This window comes from Anser cygnoides, chromosome 9 (assembly GCF_040182565.1).
Source record: "Anser cygnoides isolate HZ-2024a breed goose chromosome 9, Taihu_goose_T2T_genome, whole genome shotgun sequence".
Lineage (NCBI taxonomy): Eukaryota > Metazoa > Chordata > Aves > Anseriformes > Anatidae > Anser > Anser cygnoides.
In genome coordinates, this window is record NC_089881.1 from 12,431,480 (window position 1) to 12,447,738 (window position 16,259).

The following is a 16,259-nucleotide window of genomic DNA, read 5'->3' on the forward strand; positions in this document are numbered from 1 at the left end:
TTGGAACTGAGAAGCTGTAGGAGTAGGTAGATGTTGTTTGTGTTTGAATAAAGCACAAGTTAAAAAGAACCTGAGGATGTACTGAATGCAAAAGGAGGCAAGAGGGTGATTTATTAAATGAAAGTGCACCGGCCAAGCAGTGAAATCTGTTTCCCTTGATTGCCCTGCCTGCCGCCCTGCACACGGGATGGCTGTAGGTCCCTGCACATTTGTTCTCCTGGAGCCAGAAGGCTCCAGGACCTGGCAGCCTCCTGGTCCCAACCTGGGGAACCAGCTTATCCTCCTGGCTGGAGGCTCAGGGCACCAAGACACAGACATTGCAGGAGCGCTGCAGTGCCTTGAGCCCTGCCAAGGACGTCTCTGCCTGGCTGCCAGGGTGCTTGCTCCCAGACGTGGCTCCCCGCCTTTGGAGAGCCCTGCTTGGCACGGCCCTAACTATGCTTGTCCACAGGAGTGGCGGTGGATCACAACCGCCCAGCTATGCCGTCGTGTGTTTCGGGGCAAAACAGCGTTGGCAACACACCGAGGGCTCGGAGGGGTTCTTTCTTGTCCCAGCTGAAGTGATCTGGAAATGATGCGTGTCACCGCATTGTAACAATAAAACACAGTGCTGAAAATGTTGTTTGTGTTGTGCCTTTGCTTTAATGGCAGCTCTCACTATCTGACATGTACCCATGCTTTTTGTGCATCGGGAACCCTGGGGGCTGTGCTTCAGGCACCGAATGGGCAGAGTGTGGCACAGGGGCCAAGCCGGCCAAGGAAGAAGTGGTTGCTCTGGCTGCCGTAAGCACTGAGGTGCCGGGGATTGTGCTTTTAGCAATCAGCGTGGCCGTTTCATTGCAGCAGACTTTTGGATGCAGCAGTAGCAGATAAGGCTGGCATGATAAAGCTGTGAAGCTCAACAACAGCAAGAAAGCTCCAGGAGGGGTGAAGGAAGGTTTCTGGAAAACAACACCCCACTCTCCTTCCTCCTCCTCTGAAGCTCAGAAGCACAAAGATGCCCACATCCCAGCACTCCAGCGAAACAATATGTGGGGTGGACGTGCAGCAAGAGCAGGTTGTGTTAAACCACCCATTCGCCGCGTGAGTAACTGCAGACAGAGGCCTTGTAGCGGGAACACCAAACATTTAATCATGTAATAATTGTGGCTGCCACCACCAGCCCGTCCCCAGGCAAGGCCTGGCCATGCTGCTCAGGAGCAGGACTGGCGCAGTGGTACACAAGCCTGCCCCTGGCTTCTCCTGCACAGCCACAAGGTGTCCTTTGGGTCGGTGTCCCACGGGGACCACAGCTGACTGCACCCATCTCACTGCAATCTCTCTGCTGTCGCTGCTGACAAAGCTGCAGCCCCAGCCCCGCATTGGGCTGGTGCCTGCCCTGCGGCTGGCGGGCTGAGGTGTCCTCAGGGTAACGTGGCTTTGGGTGCAGGACAGCAGCAATGGGCCTCTAGCTGTGCCTACACCCGGCCCTGGCAGTGGCCCAGCACCAGTGGCAGCCGAGCAGTAGCTGTGCCCGCTGGGGGCTAGGCGGCTGTTTTGGCCAGTGGGACCAGGTAGATGGGGCACGTCTCCTCTCTGGTGGCCACTGCTGGCAGTGCCTGGGGCTCATGCTGCCCACGGCCATCCCGGTGCAGAGCCACTTGTCTGCCCCACGGGAGGCTGCCCCTGATGCCAGTGGTTGGCAGCTCCCTGTCCTCAGCACAGCTCTTCGGTGCCACTGGCTGGACTCAATGCCCCCCTCGTGAGCAGGGCCTCAACAACTTGCGTGCCACCAACAGGACCTCGATGTCTCACATGCCACCAGAAGCACCTTCAGCATCTCATGTGCTGCCAAGAGCCGCTGGGGTGACTGGCTCATGCTGCCCATGGCTGCCCTGGTGCACAGCTGCTCGTCTGCCCTGCAGGAGGGGTTGCCCTGGCTCTGGGTACCCAGACATCTCGTGTGCCACCAGCAGGACCTTGATGCCGGCAGGACATGCAGGGCACTTATAGCCCTCGTCTTCAGTGCTGCCTTCAGGTGCCACTGGCAGAAGCTCGATGTCTTGTGTGCTGCCAACAAGACAGGACACTTCACACGGCCACTGGCAAGACTCACTGAAGGCGGGACACTCGGGGCACTTATGGCAGCCCACCATATCTGAGGTCATGGGGTGACAGTGACTCTCTGGTGACATCACAGGGTTCTTCGGGCACCCCTGATGGCAGAAGTTACAGAGGTGACCTGGACTGCCATGAGAAAATGCTGACAAGAAATGGGTGCTCTACTCTGACAGGAGCAATGTCTGCTGGGCTGGGGGCCAGGCTGGGAGCTCAGCCTTTGGACTGGGAACTTGGCATGGGAGCCAGGTACCTCCTTGACGTGCAGCCGGACACACGTACATTGTGGATGTCCTGAGGATACCATTGGTGAAGACACAGCGAGAAACTGAGGAACCATTCATCGGCTGGGGAGGTGAAAAATACTCTGGGAAAGAGAAAATTGGTTTGATAAAGTAGGAATCAGCTTGACAGACAAAGTTTCATTTAAAGAAAAGAAAATCAGAAATATCATCACCTATTAGCTGCCTCAGGAAGAAGACAGAAATTAACAGCATCTGTTGGTTACCTGAAGTGGTGCTGTCTTATGCCCTCTGATATCTCTATGGTATAAAAAGGGCCTTATTTTTATCCAAAATGGAGCTTCTTCCTCTGAGAAGCTTCCCATGGCGCATGTGCTCCTCTTTCTATTAGTTGCAGATTTTTTGATTGTTGTTTCCCCTCCATAAACAGGTTGAAGCTTTGCTGGGACACCAGGCTAACTGATCATTACTATCTATAATGGCTTTCTACCACTTCTAAGTGCTGCAACTTTTCATTAGTGCTATACTCTTAATATCTACAACAAATATAGACTTGTGTTCTGGTAATAGCTTCTGATCTGTCTGTCCATCTATCTGCGTACCTTTTTGATGACAGTAAACTTGTTAGTGGTGATTTGTGTTGATGTGTAATCAACACAAGCTTTTAGAAAATAAAGCCTCCGTGTCCTTGTGTATTATAGAATCCTGCCAACTAACTGTTGTGCTCTCAACATACCCATGGGCCAGGTAACCCCCCTTTGGCATGGTGACAGCAGCCAGGAGCTCGTCCAGCCTCAGACACAGACCACAGGCTGGCCAAGCCCATCTGGCAGCCTCCTTCACAGCTGCCCCGGTGCTCGGGCCTGGCCGAATGGCCGCGCTTTGGTTCGGGTCCCTGCAAAACCACCAGACACACAGTGGGGTTGGGGTTGGAAGGGACCTCTGCAGGTCACCTGCTCCAACCCCCCTGCTCAAGCAGGGCCACCTGCAGCGGGGTGGACACTGAGAAGAGCCTGGCTCCACCTCGTTTACACCCTCCCTTCACATATTTATGTAGTTCAGCGAGATCCTCGCAGGCCTTCTCCACAATGGACAGTCACGGCTCCCTCCGGCTCTCCCCAGAGGAGAGATGCTCCAGTCCTTCCACCAGCTTTGCTGCCATTTACTGGACTCTCTCCTGTATGGCCCAGTATGGGGTGCCCAGCACCAGACCCAGTCCTCCAGATGTGGCCTCACCACTTCTGAGCGGAGGGGAGTGATCACCTCGGCCTGCTGGCAGCCCTCCTCCTAATGCTGCACACGGAAGAGTAATTGCTCTTTCCTCAGGGAAAGCTTATAATAATAATAATAATAATAATAATAATAATAATAGTAGTAGTAGTAGTAGTAGTAGTAGTAGTAGTAGTAGTAGTAGTAGTAGTGGAAGTAGTAGTAGTAGTAGTAACAATAAAAATAAGTGTTGAATACCTCAGCCTTCTCCAGGTTGGTTGTCACTAGTTCTTCTTGTTTTCTTTATCAGGATGGGGGTATCTGATAGGGTAATGCTTCCTTGAATCTTCCTTTTCTGACCAATGTAGCTGCAGAAGCCCTCCTCCTTCACATTCCTGGCCCAACTCATCTCCAGCTCAGCTCCGAGGATCACACCCAACCCATACCCTTCCCTGCAGAGCTGTGTCCAGCAGGGTGCCCCCAGCATACCCTGGTGCCTCTGGTTGCTCCTCCCCAGGGGCAGGACTATGATTTTCGCCATCTTGAACTGCAGGAGGTTCCTGTCAGGACATTTCTCCAGCCTGCTCAGGGCCCTATGGAGGTGCATCCATATCTCCTCCCAGGTTGGGACCAGCAGCAGGCTTGCTGAGGGCACATTCTGCACCATCATCCAGATCATTCATGAAGAGGCTGGGCAGGACTGGACCCAGGCTTGACCCCTGGGGAACACTGCTAATTCCTGGCCTAACACTGCAGCTTCACATCACAGCCCAAAGCTGAACGTGCCACCCTCAAGTCCCAGCCTCACATCACAGATTCGCGTCCCAGGCCTGTGTCCCAGCCTCATGTTACAACCCCAAGTCACGAGGTTCACATCCCAAACTTGTGTGGCAGACTTGACAGGCGTGTGTTGGGACTTAACTGTGAGAAAAGTGCAGCCTAGATTCACTAACTGAAAACAAAGGCATGATTTGGCATACATGGAGTGTCAAAAAGCTAAATCTTAGAATCAAAGAATCATAGAGTATCCCAAGTTGGGAGGGACCCATACGGATCATCGAGTCCAACTCCTGGCACCACACAGGTTTACCCAAAATTTTAGACCATGTGACTAAGTGCACAGTCCAAATGCTTCTTAGACCCAAAATTTTAGACCATGTGACTAAGTGCACAGTCCAAACACCTCTTAGACTCCGACAGGCTTGGTGCCGTGACTACTTCCCTGGGGAGCCTCTTCCAGTGCGCGACCACCCTCTCAGTGAAGAACCTCTTCCTGATGTCTAGCCTAAACCTCCCCTGCCTCAGCTTGACACCATTCACGTGGGTCCTATCACTGGTGACTAAATAGAAGAAGAGATCAGCACCTTCCCCTCCACTCCCCCTCACGAGGAAGCTGTAGACCGCGATGAGGTCTCCCCTCAGCCTCCTCTTTTCCAGGCTGAACAGGCCCAGTGACCTCAGCCGCTCCTCATACGTCTTCCCCTCTAGGCCCTTCACCATCTTCGTAGCCCTCCTCTGGGCACTCTCCAACAGTTTTACATCCTTTTTGTACTGTGGTGTCCAGAACTACAGATCACAGGAATTGTATTTACTTAAATACTGTAATATTAGTAGTAACTTCTGACTTGCTTTTGTTGAAAAAGGCACTCAAAATCTTTAGTACAGTGCTTGTTATCACTTTAAATATTGTTTTTGGTTTTCCATATGAAACATTTACATAGGTTTTTCATCTTTTAACTTCCTGAAGGTTTATAACCAGCAGATTGTATTCCCCAAAAAGTTAGCTGTTTTTTTTAAATGGCTGGATACCCATTCCCAAGCCTCACGTTTCTAGTGGAGTCAGGGTACAGTTACTGAGCCCTTGTAATCACGCAGCTCTACCCATGCAAACACATCAGAACAACAGTTCCATCTTTGTCTCTTCTTCCTGTCTATCTAGCATCCCATTTATTTTCCGCCTTCCTCTGTCATTGTTTCTCACAACACGAGCAAAGCAACTTGGCTGGAAAAGCCTTTGAGGGTGTATTTTATGCCAGGTAGCTTCAAGGAAAATGTAAACTGTGTTTGACAGGATACAGTTCTCAGAGAGGATGCAACCTCTATTGAGCTACTACTACACTTGAACTTTGCCATTTACCATTTGAGTGGAACAAGGGTTATTCACAATGAATTTAACAAAGGATGCTTCTGTGTAATTACAGAAGTCAAATGCAGTTTGAACTAGAATAATTTACATGTAACTTCTGCAAATTCTAGAAAGGAGTCTTTACTGCTTTATACACAAAGGACCAGTGAAAATAAATCTAGTAGTCATTAGAAATATACTTTCTAATGCACATTTTGCTCTGCACATATGCAAGGGTACAATGCTTACGTTACAAAACATCCTTTTCTGAATTAAAAAATAAAAATTGCATGATTAACGTCAACTTGCTGAATAAAGACTACTTTAGAGAGGGGCAATGAACTAAATTATTCTGATGTGAAACTCTTCTTCAAGATCAATTCTTTTTGAAGTGGCTGTCCCTGACAGCTCTTGCATCCCCTCAGAAAAAGGTCGAGTTGGTGGTTTGGCATCTTTCACCTGAATACTTCTAACAGTCCCCTCTTGGGAAGTTGGGCTGCTTGAAAAGAAGAATTTGGACACAAGCTGCTAGCAAAGCCATAAGGCTTCAGTGCAGCACTGAGCATTGTTTCTCCTTCTTTGGGGTCCCTCTTTTCTCAGCAGCTCCATTTCCACTCCCTCCTGTTGGCCCCATAACCCTGGGGTGTGAAGATGCCTAGAGGCTTGGCTGAGGCCCCGTCCTGGGACAAAATTACCAGCACCAGAAAAGCATGGACTCAGAAGAGCAATTTGCACAGGTGTTTGTATGTCTGCAAAGAAACCCTGTCTGCCCCCGCTTCCTTGCACTTTGGGAACCAAACCTCTCACCACTCCTCGAGCGTCCCTTAGCTTCCACCACCCACAGCCGTTCTCCAGCCTTTCCCTTCCAAAGCAGGCATCCTGAAAGCAATCTGTGGGGCCAGCATGGGGAGCAGAAGCAGGCTATGTTAAACCCCCGCTGTGTGCTGCCACGAGTCACTGTAGGCTGAGACATTGTAAAGTGAACACCAAACATTCAATAATTTAATAAATAAACCAGTGGATAAGCAAAACGGCGATATATCAGAAGCAGTTCCCAATCCCAACTATTTCCCATCCCACTAATGATATTTTTGAAGGTGATTTTTGGAGGTGAAGGGATGGGGCTAGCAGTGTTGGCTCCTGGGACACCAGCATGTCTGCTGGCCCATCCTTTCCTGCTCGTGGGCGTATTGGAGGGTTGGGTGCTCCTGGTGTTTTTGTTCTTCTCTCTGCCCCAGTGATGCAAGTGCTACTCCCAGCTGTGGTAGAGCCAGGGCCCACACTACCAACACCAGTACCATGATGGGGAGCATGTTGGATGGAAGTGGGCAGGGGCAGTTCTTGCTGCTTATAGACTGGAAATGCTCTCTATTTTTGACTGTCCAAAGACACGCAGAGAATCACAGAATCACAGAATAATCTAGGTTGGAAGAGACCTCCAAGATCACCTAGTCCAATCTCTGACCTAACACTAACAAGTCCTCCACTAAACCATATCACTGAGCTCTAAATCTAAATGTCTTTTGAAGACATAATTTTGCCAGAGCTTCAGCGCCTTGAAAGACGACATTTTTTGCCCAATTCCAGATGCAGGGAAGAGCAGTGAGGGAGCAGGAGACGCCAGCATGGATTTTGGGGGGAATGTCCTGCTTCACCAGCCCGATGGCCTTCTGTGCTGAGGGGACCACGCACCTTCAGCCAGCGGGCAGATGGTGCGGGGCTGGGAGGAGCGGCTGAGTCCCATGCAAGCCCTGCTCAGCACCCTCTGAGCCCTCGGTGTGTTGCCAACGCTGTTTTGCCCCGAAAAACATGATGGCGTAGCCAGGTGGTTGTGATCCACCGCCACTCCTGTGGACAAGCGTAATTAGGGCAGTGCCAAGCAGGCCTCTCCAAAGGTGGGGAGCCACGTCTGGGAGCAAGCACCCTGGCAGCCAGGCAGAGACGTCCTTGGCAGGGCTCAAAGTGCTACAGCTCTCCTGCAATGCCGGTGTCTTGGTGCCCTGAGCCTCCAGCCAGGAGAGGGGAAGCTGCTGCCCTGACACCACCTCAGGAGCTGGGGTCCCTCAGCCCCAGCTGGCCCCAAGAGCTCCCTGCCTTCGCTGGGCGTGCAGCACCCAGCATGTGGCAGCTCCTCCTGTGGGGCTGGGGGCAGGAGGACAGTGCCCAGAAAGCAGGGCTCGCTCTCCTCTGTCCCCAGGGGCTCTGGCTGGCACGCCAGCTTACCCTGGGCCAGGCCGGGAGCAGGCGGAGCTGGTAGGCCCCGGCAGGATGTGGCCCAGGCCTGCCCTCCAGACTCCAGGGCCCTTTGAAGTTGCGGGGTTGCAGCCATCTGGTGTCTTCTTGGCATCCAGGGGGAGCTCAAGGGTCTGCAGGCTGTAGCTCCCAGGGGAATGTACCCTCTCCCGGGGCTGGGATCAGCACCATGGCTGGCAGTCTTCATTCTCCACCCTGCCTGGCCCACAGAGGCCCCAGCTTTGCGGTCCTTCCCTGAGTGGGCATGAAGGGCTCTGCCACCCTGAGCCTGAGCACCCCGTGCCCCTTACCAGTGCCTGGGCCAGCGCAGCCAGCGCACTCCCACTGCTGCGAGGTGTCCCCAAGGTGGGAGCATCGGCAGTGGGTCCCGCTGGTGGCACACAAAGAGCACAGCAGCAGCTGCCAGGGCCTGGGGAAGCCGTTGGGCTGGTGACCATGCAGACACCAGCAGGTGGTGACACCATGAAGGACCTGAGGCCCCCAACAGCCCAAGTGGGACAGAATCCATTAGACCTCCCTGGCCTGGCCCCAGCTGGGCACCCAGAGACGTTTCTCACAGAGCCTGCCACACAAAATGTCCTCACGTCTGGGCTGAGGCTGGGGCTCTGCCCTTCCCTGCTGGGCCCTGGGGCACTCGTGCCACACTGGGGACTCTGCCTGCAGGGTGGAGACAGAGGAAGCTCCCCGTGTGAGCAGGACGTCGCTCCGGGCACATGGTGTCCCTGCGGGCTGGCAGAGGGAAGGGCCTCCTACATGGATGCAGCCCCGGTGGAACCAGGCGTGCTTGCAGGAGGGGCACACCATGGTGGTGTAGGAGGGGCTGTCCTCCACCATCTCCCTGCAGATGATGCACGTGGTGTGCCCCTCCTGCAGCGTCTCCAGGGTCTGCTGCGGGCGGTGCTCCCAGCAGAAGGAGGTGGGTGAGGACAGAAGAGTTGAGTGAGGCCAGGGACTGCCAGAGGCCCTGCACAGCTCTGGCCAGAGCCTGGAGAGGCCACCACCTCCCCGGGAGGCACTGCACACGTGGCCCCCTTGCCAGCCCTTTCCTCCCCAAAGGAGCCCCCCACCCAAAATTTCCCCACATGTCCTGGCTGAGGCTGGGGCTCGGCCCTTCCCTGCTGGGCCCCGGGGCACTCGTGCCACACTGGGGACTGCCTGCAGGGCAGAGGCAGAGGGGGCTCCAGCCCAACCTAGGGCAGCTCATACCTGTACTCCCCAAAGAACTGGGAGATGCAGCCCTGCTGGGAGCCGCAGGGCAGGTGGAACCGGCGCAAGCACCGCTTCTGCCGGCAGGCGACGGTGGCCCCCTTCTTGCGGCAGACGCAGCAGCACTGCGAAGAGCACAGCAGCCCCGTCAGTGACGTGGCCGGGGCCACTGGGACTTGCCCAGAGCTTGTTCAGAGCCTCGAGGATTTCCTTGCCAGGGCTCAAGCTCAGCTGCCACAAGCCCATGAAGTGGTGGATGTGGCAGTGCCCAGGAGCTCCCCCAGCCTCACAGACGCGCCCTGGGCTTCCAAGCCCATGGTGCAGCCTCTTCATCCCTGTGAATGGCCATGGTGGCTTGGCGTAGGCTGGGTGCCAGGTGCCCACCCAGCTGCTCTCTCATTCCCTCCTCAGCGTGACGAGGAGAGAAAATACAAGGGAGAAACCCTCGTGGGTTGTGATGAGGGCACAGGGAGATGGCTCACGGGCTGCTGTCAAAGACAAAGCCATCTTGGTTTGGGGAAGACTTGTTTGATTGACTTCCAATTGATCAGAGTGTAAAGCAGTGTGAACTAAAAGCAATCTAAAAACACCTTTTCCCCACCACTATTCTTTGGCCTCCTCCCCTGATGTTGCAGGATGTTGCAGTGGGGGGTGTCTCGTCCCCAGCGGGCTGGTGGGGAGCAGCACCCTGTGGCCACCCATGTGCTCTAGAAGATGCTGCGAGCACCTCCAGCTGGGAGAAAAGCCTCTTATCTGGAGGGGGAAACCACAGTCTGCTGCAGGTGGGCATCAACAGAGGGAGAACATAGGCAACAGTACGGGAAAGGTGTGGCTGGGGTGAGGGAACTGGGATCTGTTGTGAGCACCAAATCATCCAACAGAAGAGCAAACGGGCACATGGCTATGTTGGTATGAGTTCCTGCAGCTTTCTGCTCTGGTGCTCCTGTGGTTCTAGCATTGAGAGTACAGACTTTCTTCTGTTCCTGGAAAAGCAAGTAACCCAATCTGGACATCATGACTATTTACTTAATATTCTTGTGTAAAAGCAGTCACAGTTTGTGCAGAGAAGAAAACCAGGAATTAATTAGGTCCTCGGAGAAATCTTGGAAGGACAGCTCTCTAGGGGCTACTAATGGGACAGGCTGAGGACAACCCTGTACAATCAGTTTTCAAGCAGTGGAAGTGCTTGAGGATGTTTCTGTACTCCACTTGTCATGTTCTGTACGTTCTGGGATGCTCTTGCTCAGCCCGCGTTGGCCAAGTTTAGAGCATATCACAGGAAAATGGAGACCCTGCTTTTAGTGCTGTAAAGTCATGTTGCCAAGTTGGGAGCCAAGTTGCCTGTGAGCTTGGGGAGGGGGAAGGATACGGCCATGGGAGGTATGGGAGAGGAAGAGTATGTGGGAAGTAGGGGTGAAGGAGTGCTGTTGGCAGAAACTGTTGGACGGGGAGTGATAGAGGTGTGAACCAGAGCAGAGAGGGCTGTGGGAACAAACAGGAGAGGGTTGGACACCGCCTGTGCAAATTCATAACTGCTGGATTTTATGGGTTATTCAAATCTTTTTTTCACTTGTAGGAAGTGAAAAGCCAGTGCTGCACAGGACAATGATCTGAGCCTTCGCACGGGTGAACACAATCCACTGGCCTGAAGAGCCAGTGACAAAGCTGGCCATTTCAGCTCAAGAAAGGAAGCCTTCTGCCCTCTGCTGGCAAGCAAGACATATTCCAAAGGAGCACTGGGGGACACCTGAGAAGAAACGGTGCCCACCGCCTAGCTCACCAGCATGAATGCAGGATCAAATTGTTTGCACAGAACCCCAATGTGTGTGGGCCAGAAATACTCCGAGGTTAAAGTGAAACCAGAATGGTTGCATTCGACTTAGCACTGCCACAATTCAGGCCCTACTTAAAGCTAGGGCAGGACAGGAACAACTCACTGCCTGTGCCAGGCTCGCACCTAATACAACCAGGAATTTATGGAGAACTTCCAGGTGGGTTATTTCACGTAAGGGAAGGATCTTTTGGCCAAGTAGCAGTTTACACAACTTGCAGAAGAAACGATCTTGATTCTTGCCAGTTTCCAGGCCACAGGGGCCTCTCCACAGGGGAACTCGTGCTGCGTGCCTGGAGCACCTCCTGTCCTCCTTCTGCACTGACCTCGGGAGCTGCGGGGCTGCTTCTCACTCCTCTCTCCCAGCTGCTGTTGTGTTGTGCAGCAGGTTTGTTTGTTTGTTTGTTTCCTCCCTTTGTTAAATATGGTCTCTCAGAGGCACAAACAACATTGATTATTGGCTCGGCTCTGGGCAGTGGTGGGTCCCTTTGCTGCCAGCTGAAACTGGCCCTTATCTAACATGGGGCAGCTCTTGGATCCTTCTCACAGAGGCCAGGCCTGCAGCTCCCTGCTACCAAAACCTTGCCGTGTAAACCCACTACAGGGTTTCAGGACCTTCAGGAGCACCTCCAGCCCTGCCTCACCTTTTGCCCTCGTCAAAGAGATTGCAAGGCTGTGAAAACAAGGAACAGGCATGGCGGGAGCCCAGTGGCACTCGGGGGTCTCAGGACCCCCAGCTTCTCTTGCGCTCCCCACAAACTGTCAGTGCCCTGACACCACCACCCCCCTCCCACAGGTGTCCCCTCTCTGCAGTCCGTGGTGTGGGACCAGCGCCCAGACAGGAGGGCCGTGAGGAGCAGACGGCAGCGGTGGGCTGAGCGGTGGCTGAGCACCCAGGGGTGCAGGGTGCCCCCAAACGAGGGCGGCTGCCCAGGGGCTGCGGACAGAACGAGAACGAGAACGGGGCCGGGGCCGGGGCCGGGGCCGGCGGTGCCCGGGCAGCCGCTGCCCCTCAGGCCCCCCGGGGCGGGGCCTGGCAGCCGTTGGCGGCGGGAGGGGGGGGCAGGAGTGTAGGTAGCGGGGAAGGGGCGGCCGGGGGGGCACGAGGGGGAGCGGAGGGCCCTGGGGGTATTGAGGGAGCCTGGGGATGGAACGGGGGAGCCTCGGGAGCGGGGCAGCCGGGGATACTGCAGGGGCCAGGCTGGGAAGTGGCGCCGCCGCCCCCCCAGCGCAGCCCCCCCCCTTGTTTCGTCCCCAGATGTCGGCCATGAGCCACGGGAGCGGCCGAGGCGATGCCCGGGGCGCTGCCAGGGACGCGCAGGCCCCGCCCGGCCGCGTCAAGCGCCGCAGGACCAGGGGCGAGCGCAACCGCACCAAGTTCGGCAGATGCCTCCCCAGCAGCACCAGGCGGCAGGGGCCGAGGCCCCCCTGGGGGGGCGTCCCCCCCCTCCGGGCTGCACCCCCCCAGCCCAGCCCCCTGCCCCCCCCCCGGCCCGTCATCATCACCCAGCAGCGCCTCAGCCGCCCCCGGGGCCTCCTCGGCCGGGGGGTGACATCGGGGGACATCCAGCGGCTGCTGGGGGGCGGGCAGGGGGCGGGCCCCCCCCCGGCCGAGGGGCTGGGATGGCCGGCAGGCAGCCCCCTCCCAGCGCAGGGGCTGGGGAGGGACGGGCGGGGGTCGCCCCCCCAGCCACAAGTCCCTCGGGGGCCGGGGAGGGAGGACGGGGGCTCCGCCCCCCGCACCGGGACGCCCCCCCAGGAGGTGGCCGGCCGCCTGCGGGCCCTCCTGCCGGCCCCGGCCGAGCTGTGGGGCCGCGCCCTGGCGGAGGAGCGGCGCCGCGCCGTGCTCGCAGCCCTGCTGGAGCGCCACTGCGCCCTGCCCGACCTGGCCGCCCTCCTGCCCCCCCGGGGCGTGGGGGCTGCGGGGGGCCTCTCCCACGGGCTGCCCCCTCCTGGGCCGCCCCCTGCTTCCCCCCCCTCGCCGGGGCTCAGCACCCCTGAAATGGAGCCGCTTCCCCAGGCGGTGCGGAGCAAGGACCCTGCAGCCCATCGCAGCCACCCCCCTGCACCTCTGCAGGCCGTCACTCAGGTGAGTGACCGAAAAAGCGTATTTCCCCCCCCAAAAAACGCCATTTTTTCCCCCCCAAAATGGTGATACGTCCCCAGCTATCCCCTTCTCCCTACTGCGAACCACACTTTGCTCCATCAGGCACTGACCTCTGCAACTTCATGTTGCCCCCCAACGTTTACAGTTCTGAGACAAAGAGGAACGTGAGTCCCAAAAACAAACAAACAAAAAAAAAAACAAACAGCTTTCCCCCCCAAAATACGTCTACTGCCATTTTCTCTCAACTAAATGGTGATGCTTCCCATACCTGTGCCCCTTTCCCTGCTGCTAACCACACTCTCCTCCTGCAGGCACCAACCTCCCCTTCCTTGTTCCCTCCCCCTGACTTCAGCCCTGAGACAATGAAGAGGCAGGTAAGTACCTAAATGGGGGTGTCCCCATCCCCAGTGTCAGGAAGGGTCAGTTTATGCCCCACTCCCTGCAGAGCTGTTTCCCCTGGATGATGGAGGATGAAGACGAGGCACACTCCGAAAAACCCGCCATGCAATTCTGCGTCCGGACCCCCTCACCACCACTGTTCAGGGCCCGCCACCCTGCACCCTCCCCTGCCTCCTACCTACCTGCAGGGCGCTGCACTCCCGAACCTGAGCTGCTGCCCCAGCCAACTACGAGCAAGAACCCAGCACCCCAGCACCGCTGGCACCGTGTCTCCCCACAAGCTGTCGATCAGGTGAGTGCCATAGAGAAACTGCTTTGCCCCCAAACAACATTTTCTCTCCCTAAAATAGTGATGTATCCCCACCCCACTTTTCCCTGCTGTTAACTGCATTCTTCCCCTGCAGACTCCAAGCCCCCCTGCTGTTCCTCTGCCCCCTGTTTTCGGTGCCAAGAGGAAGGAGAGGCAGGTGAGTCCCCAGATGGGGGTGCCCCCCACCCCAGTATGAGGAGGGGTTGACTTACACCCCCCCACCTTACTGCAGAGCTGGCTCCCCTGGATGTCGGAAGATGAGGATGACACACACCCTGAAGACCCAGCCCCACTGTTCTGTGCCCGGACACCATCTCCACCACTGTTTGAGGGGCTTCCCCAGCCCCACATCCCCCTGGGGGAGCCAGGCTGCACATGCAGGGCAGCATGGGGCCCCAGGGTAGAGGACAAAGCAGAAGGGCATGGCCAGATCTACTGGCGGTCCCGTGTGCCACAGCATCGCCAGGTGTTAGAGCATCCCATGTCAGGGACACACGCCCCACACCACCCCTGCTGGTGCCACAGGGACCAGCGGACACCCCCTACTTTGTACCGGGGCACATGCCCCTGTGCCCCCTCCCCATCACACCACCCCTGCAAGCACAGCCCTTGTCCCCACAGCAGGCCTCGGCATGCCACGAGCTTCCCCACGTGCCGCTGCTCACCCCGTGAAAGCCACCGGCCACGGGGCTGGAGGGGGCCGCTGGAGCCACGGCAAAGGGGGTGGCACCTTTCCTTCTGCCCCCATGCCACAGTTCCCCACAATGTACGGGAAAGGGACTCTAGCCCCAATGTCTGGCTCTTCCCCTGCCTGTACTGAGGGACATGGGAAGGCATACTTTATTGGAGTAACCTCCCTGTGCTCAATAAAGGCTGTTACACCTTTATGTGGCTGTGTCCCTAGTTGTTTCCTTTTGGGACCCCCCGTCCCAGCTCACCCTCATCCCTCTGGGGTCACAGACTGGGCATCCACAGCACCAGTGGTTTGGGGTGAGAAAAGCTCTTTTTGGGTCTTTTCAGAGGGCAAGCAGGGCCTGGCAGGGGTGGGAGGTGGGGGAGCTGCAAGTCAAGCACAACTGATGGCTAACGAAGGCTTTATGAATCGTTAGGCAGCTCTGGAGCACTGCTTGGATGCACGCACACCACACACACACATGCACGCACGCACACCACCCACACCCACCCACCCACCCACCCACCCACCGATGCACCTTCAATGCCCAGTTCAGGCCAGCAGCAGGGGGACAGCAGAAGGTCCAGGCACTGCTGAAGCTGGTCCCACCCTCTGACTACTATCCCTGCTCTTACCCTGGCAAAAAAAATGATACCACTAGGGGAAATCTGGACAGTATCAGAAGTGACTACAGAGCTCTGTGAACAGTAGTCCAGTCCCTGTGGTGTTTTCAATTCTGCCGGAGCGGGAAAAGACCGTGAGGAGGAGGGCACTGGTAGCACAAGTCAGTAATTGCCTGCAGAACTGGTGTTGGTGACAGGGTTTTGCTTTCTGTGACCTTAGGACCACGCTTGACGATCGGTGTCTGCTTGGGAGAAATGGGATCCACCTCACTAAACAGAGCAAAGATGTTTCTGCCAAGAGGATGGCTGACCTCATAAGGAGGTCTTTAAAGCAGGAATGAGGAAGAGGAGAGAGGGTAACCAGCAGTCCCGTGGAGGAGGGACGGACAGGGTTGCTGAAAAAAGCACATGGGGTAGTGTAAGGAAGGAATCACAAAACCAACAAAATGGGCATTAAGCAGGGTCACCTCTACCACTTGCAGGTAAGCAGAGAAGTTCCTGTGAGGCACCGTTATGCAGAAATCTCCCAGTGCCAGCGAATTTGACTTTTGTACTGATTAGTATATATGCTATGATGAAATGCCCCAGGCTGGCATTATGTCAGTTATATTTATATGACTGGCTATATCAACACTCTGTCACACGGAAGGCTGTCTGAAGCTCCTGCCAGTACAGGAAATTCAGCACTTTGCATAGGACAGGGAAAACAGCTTCCTGCCTCAAAAACAGGCAGCCAGTTCACAGATTTATGAATTCAGTTTCTCTGCTTTATATTGTTAAAGACAGGGGGAGCTCGGTAGCAAATATCCTGCACGTCTCCCAGGGCTGGACACACGGTGTGCCTGCATGTGCCCTTCCACACAGGCACAAGGGAGCCATGGCAAAGGGTCGTAGTACTTGGCAGGGCCTCAGACCATCCGTGCAGTGCTCTGTTGTACTGGGACTCTCCTCAGCAGATCAGGAAAATTGCCATGTAGCCCCCGAAGTGGACCGCTGTGGTCCCTGCAGCAGGGCCCAGCTGAGACTTTCTCTCCTGGGCAGTACCTGGCAGAGGGAAGGCAAGCTGCAGGCATGCAAGAGGATCTGTCTTCAGCAGGACAGGACAGGCTTCAGGCAGAGCATGGGACAAACTGGCCTCAGTCCTTTCCAACCATCCTTTTCAAACAAAGGTGGGAATTGGTGCA

General features: G+C 56.0%; 1 protein-coding gene across 2 annotated transcripts; it reads left to right on the forward strand.

Annotated features, from left to right (window-relative positions):
- Nucleotides 1-11,661: 11,661 nt before the first annotated feature.
- Nucleotides 11,662-14,666, forward strand: PRR19 (proline rich 19). 2 transcript variants are annotated; one of them, XM_067002814.1, is made up of 6 exons: nt 11,670-12,033; nt 12,222-13,052; nt 13,382-13,444; nt 13,516-13,761; nt 13,874-13,936; nt 14,012-14,666. In XM_067002814.1, the coding sequence occupies exons 2-6, from the start codon at nt 12,222-12,224 to the stop codon at nt 14,597-14,599; spliced, it is 1,791 nt and encodes a 596-aa protein (XP_066858915.1). In that variant the 5' UTR covers nt 11,670-12,033; the 3' UTR covers nt 14,600-14,666. The 2 variants fall into 2 exon arrangements, with proteins under 2 accessions (XP_066858916.1, XP_066858915.1); XM_067002815.1 differs by lacking the exon at nt 13,382-13,444 and having other exon boundaries at nt 11,662-12,033.
- The last annotated feature ends 1,593 nt before the right edge of the window (nt 14,667-16,259 follow it).

Excerpts from the sequence above, each read along its gene's own strand:
- PRR19 (XM_067002814.1), top strand. The coding sequence starts at position 12,222 with ATGTCGGCCATGAGCCACGGGAGCGGCCGAGGCGATGCCCGGGGCGCT. Across the intron at positions 13,445-13,515 it reads CTGAGACAATGAAGAGGCAG|AGCTGTTTCCCCTGGATGAT; the intron begins GTAAGTACCTAA and ends CACTCCCTGCAG. Across the intron at positions 13,937-14,011 it reads CCAAGAGGAAGGAGAGGCAG|AGCTGGCTCCCCTGGATGTC; the intron begins GTGAGTCCCCAG and ends ACCTTACTGCAG.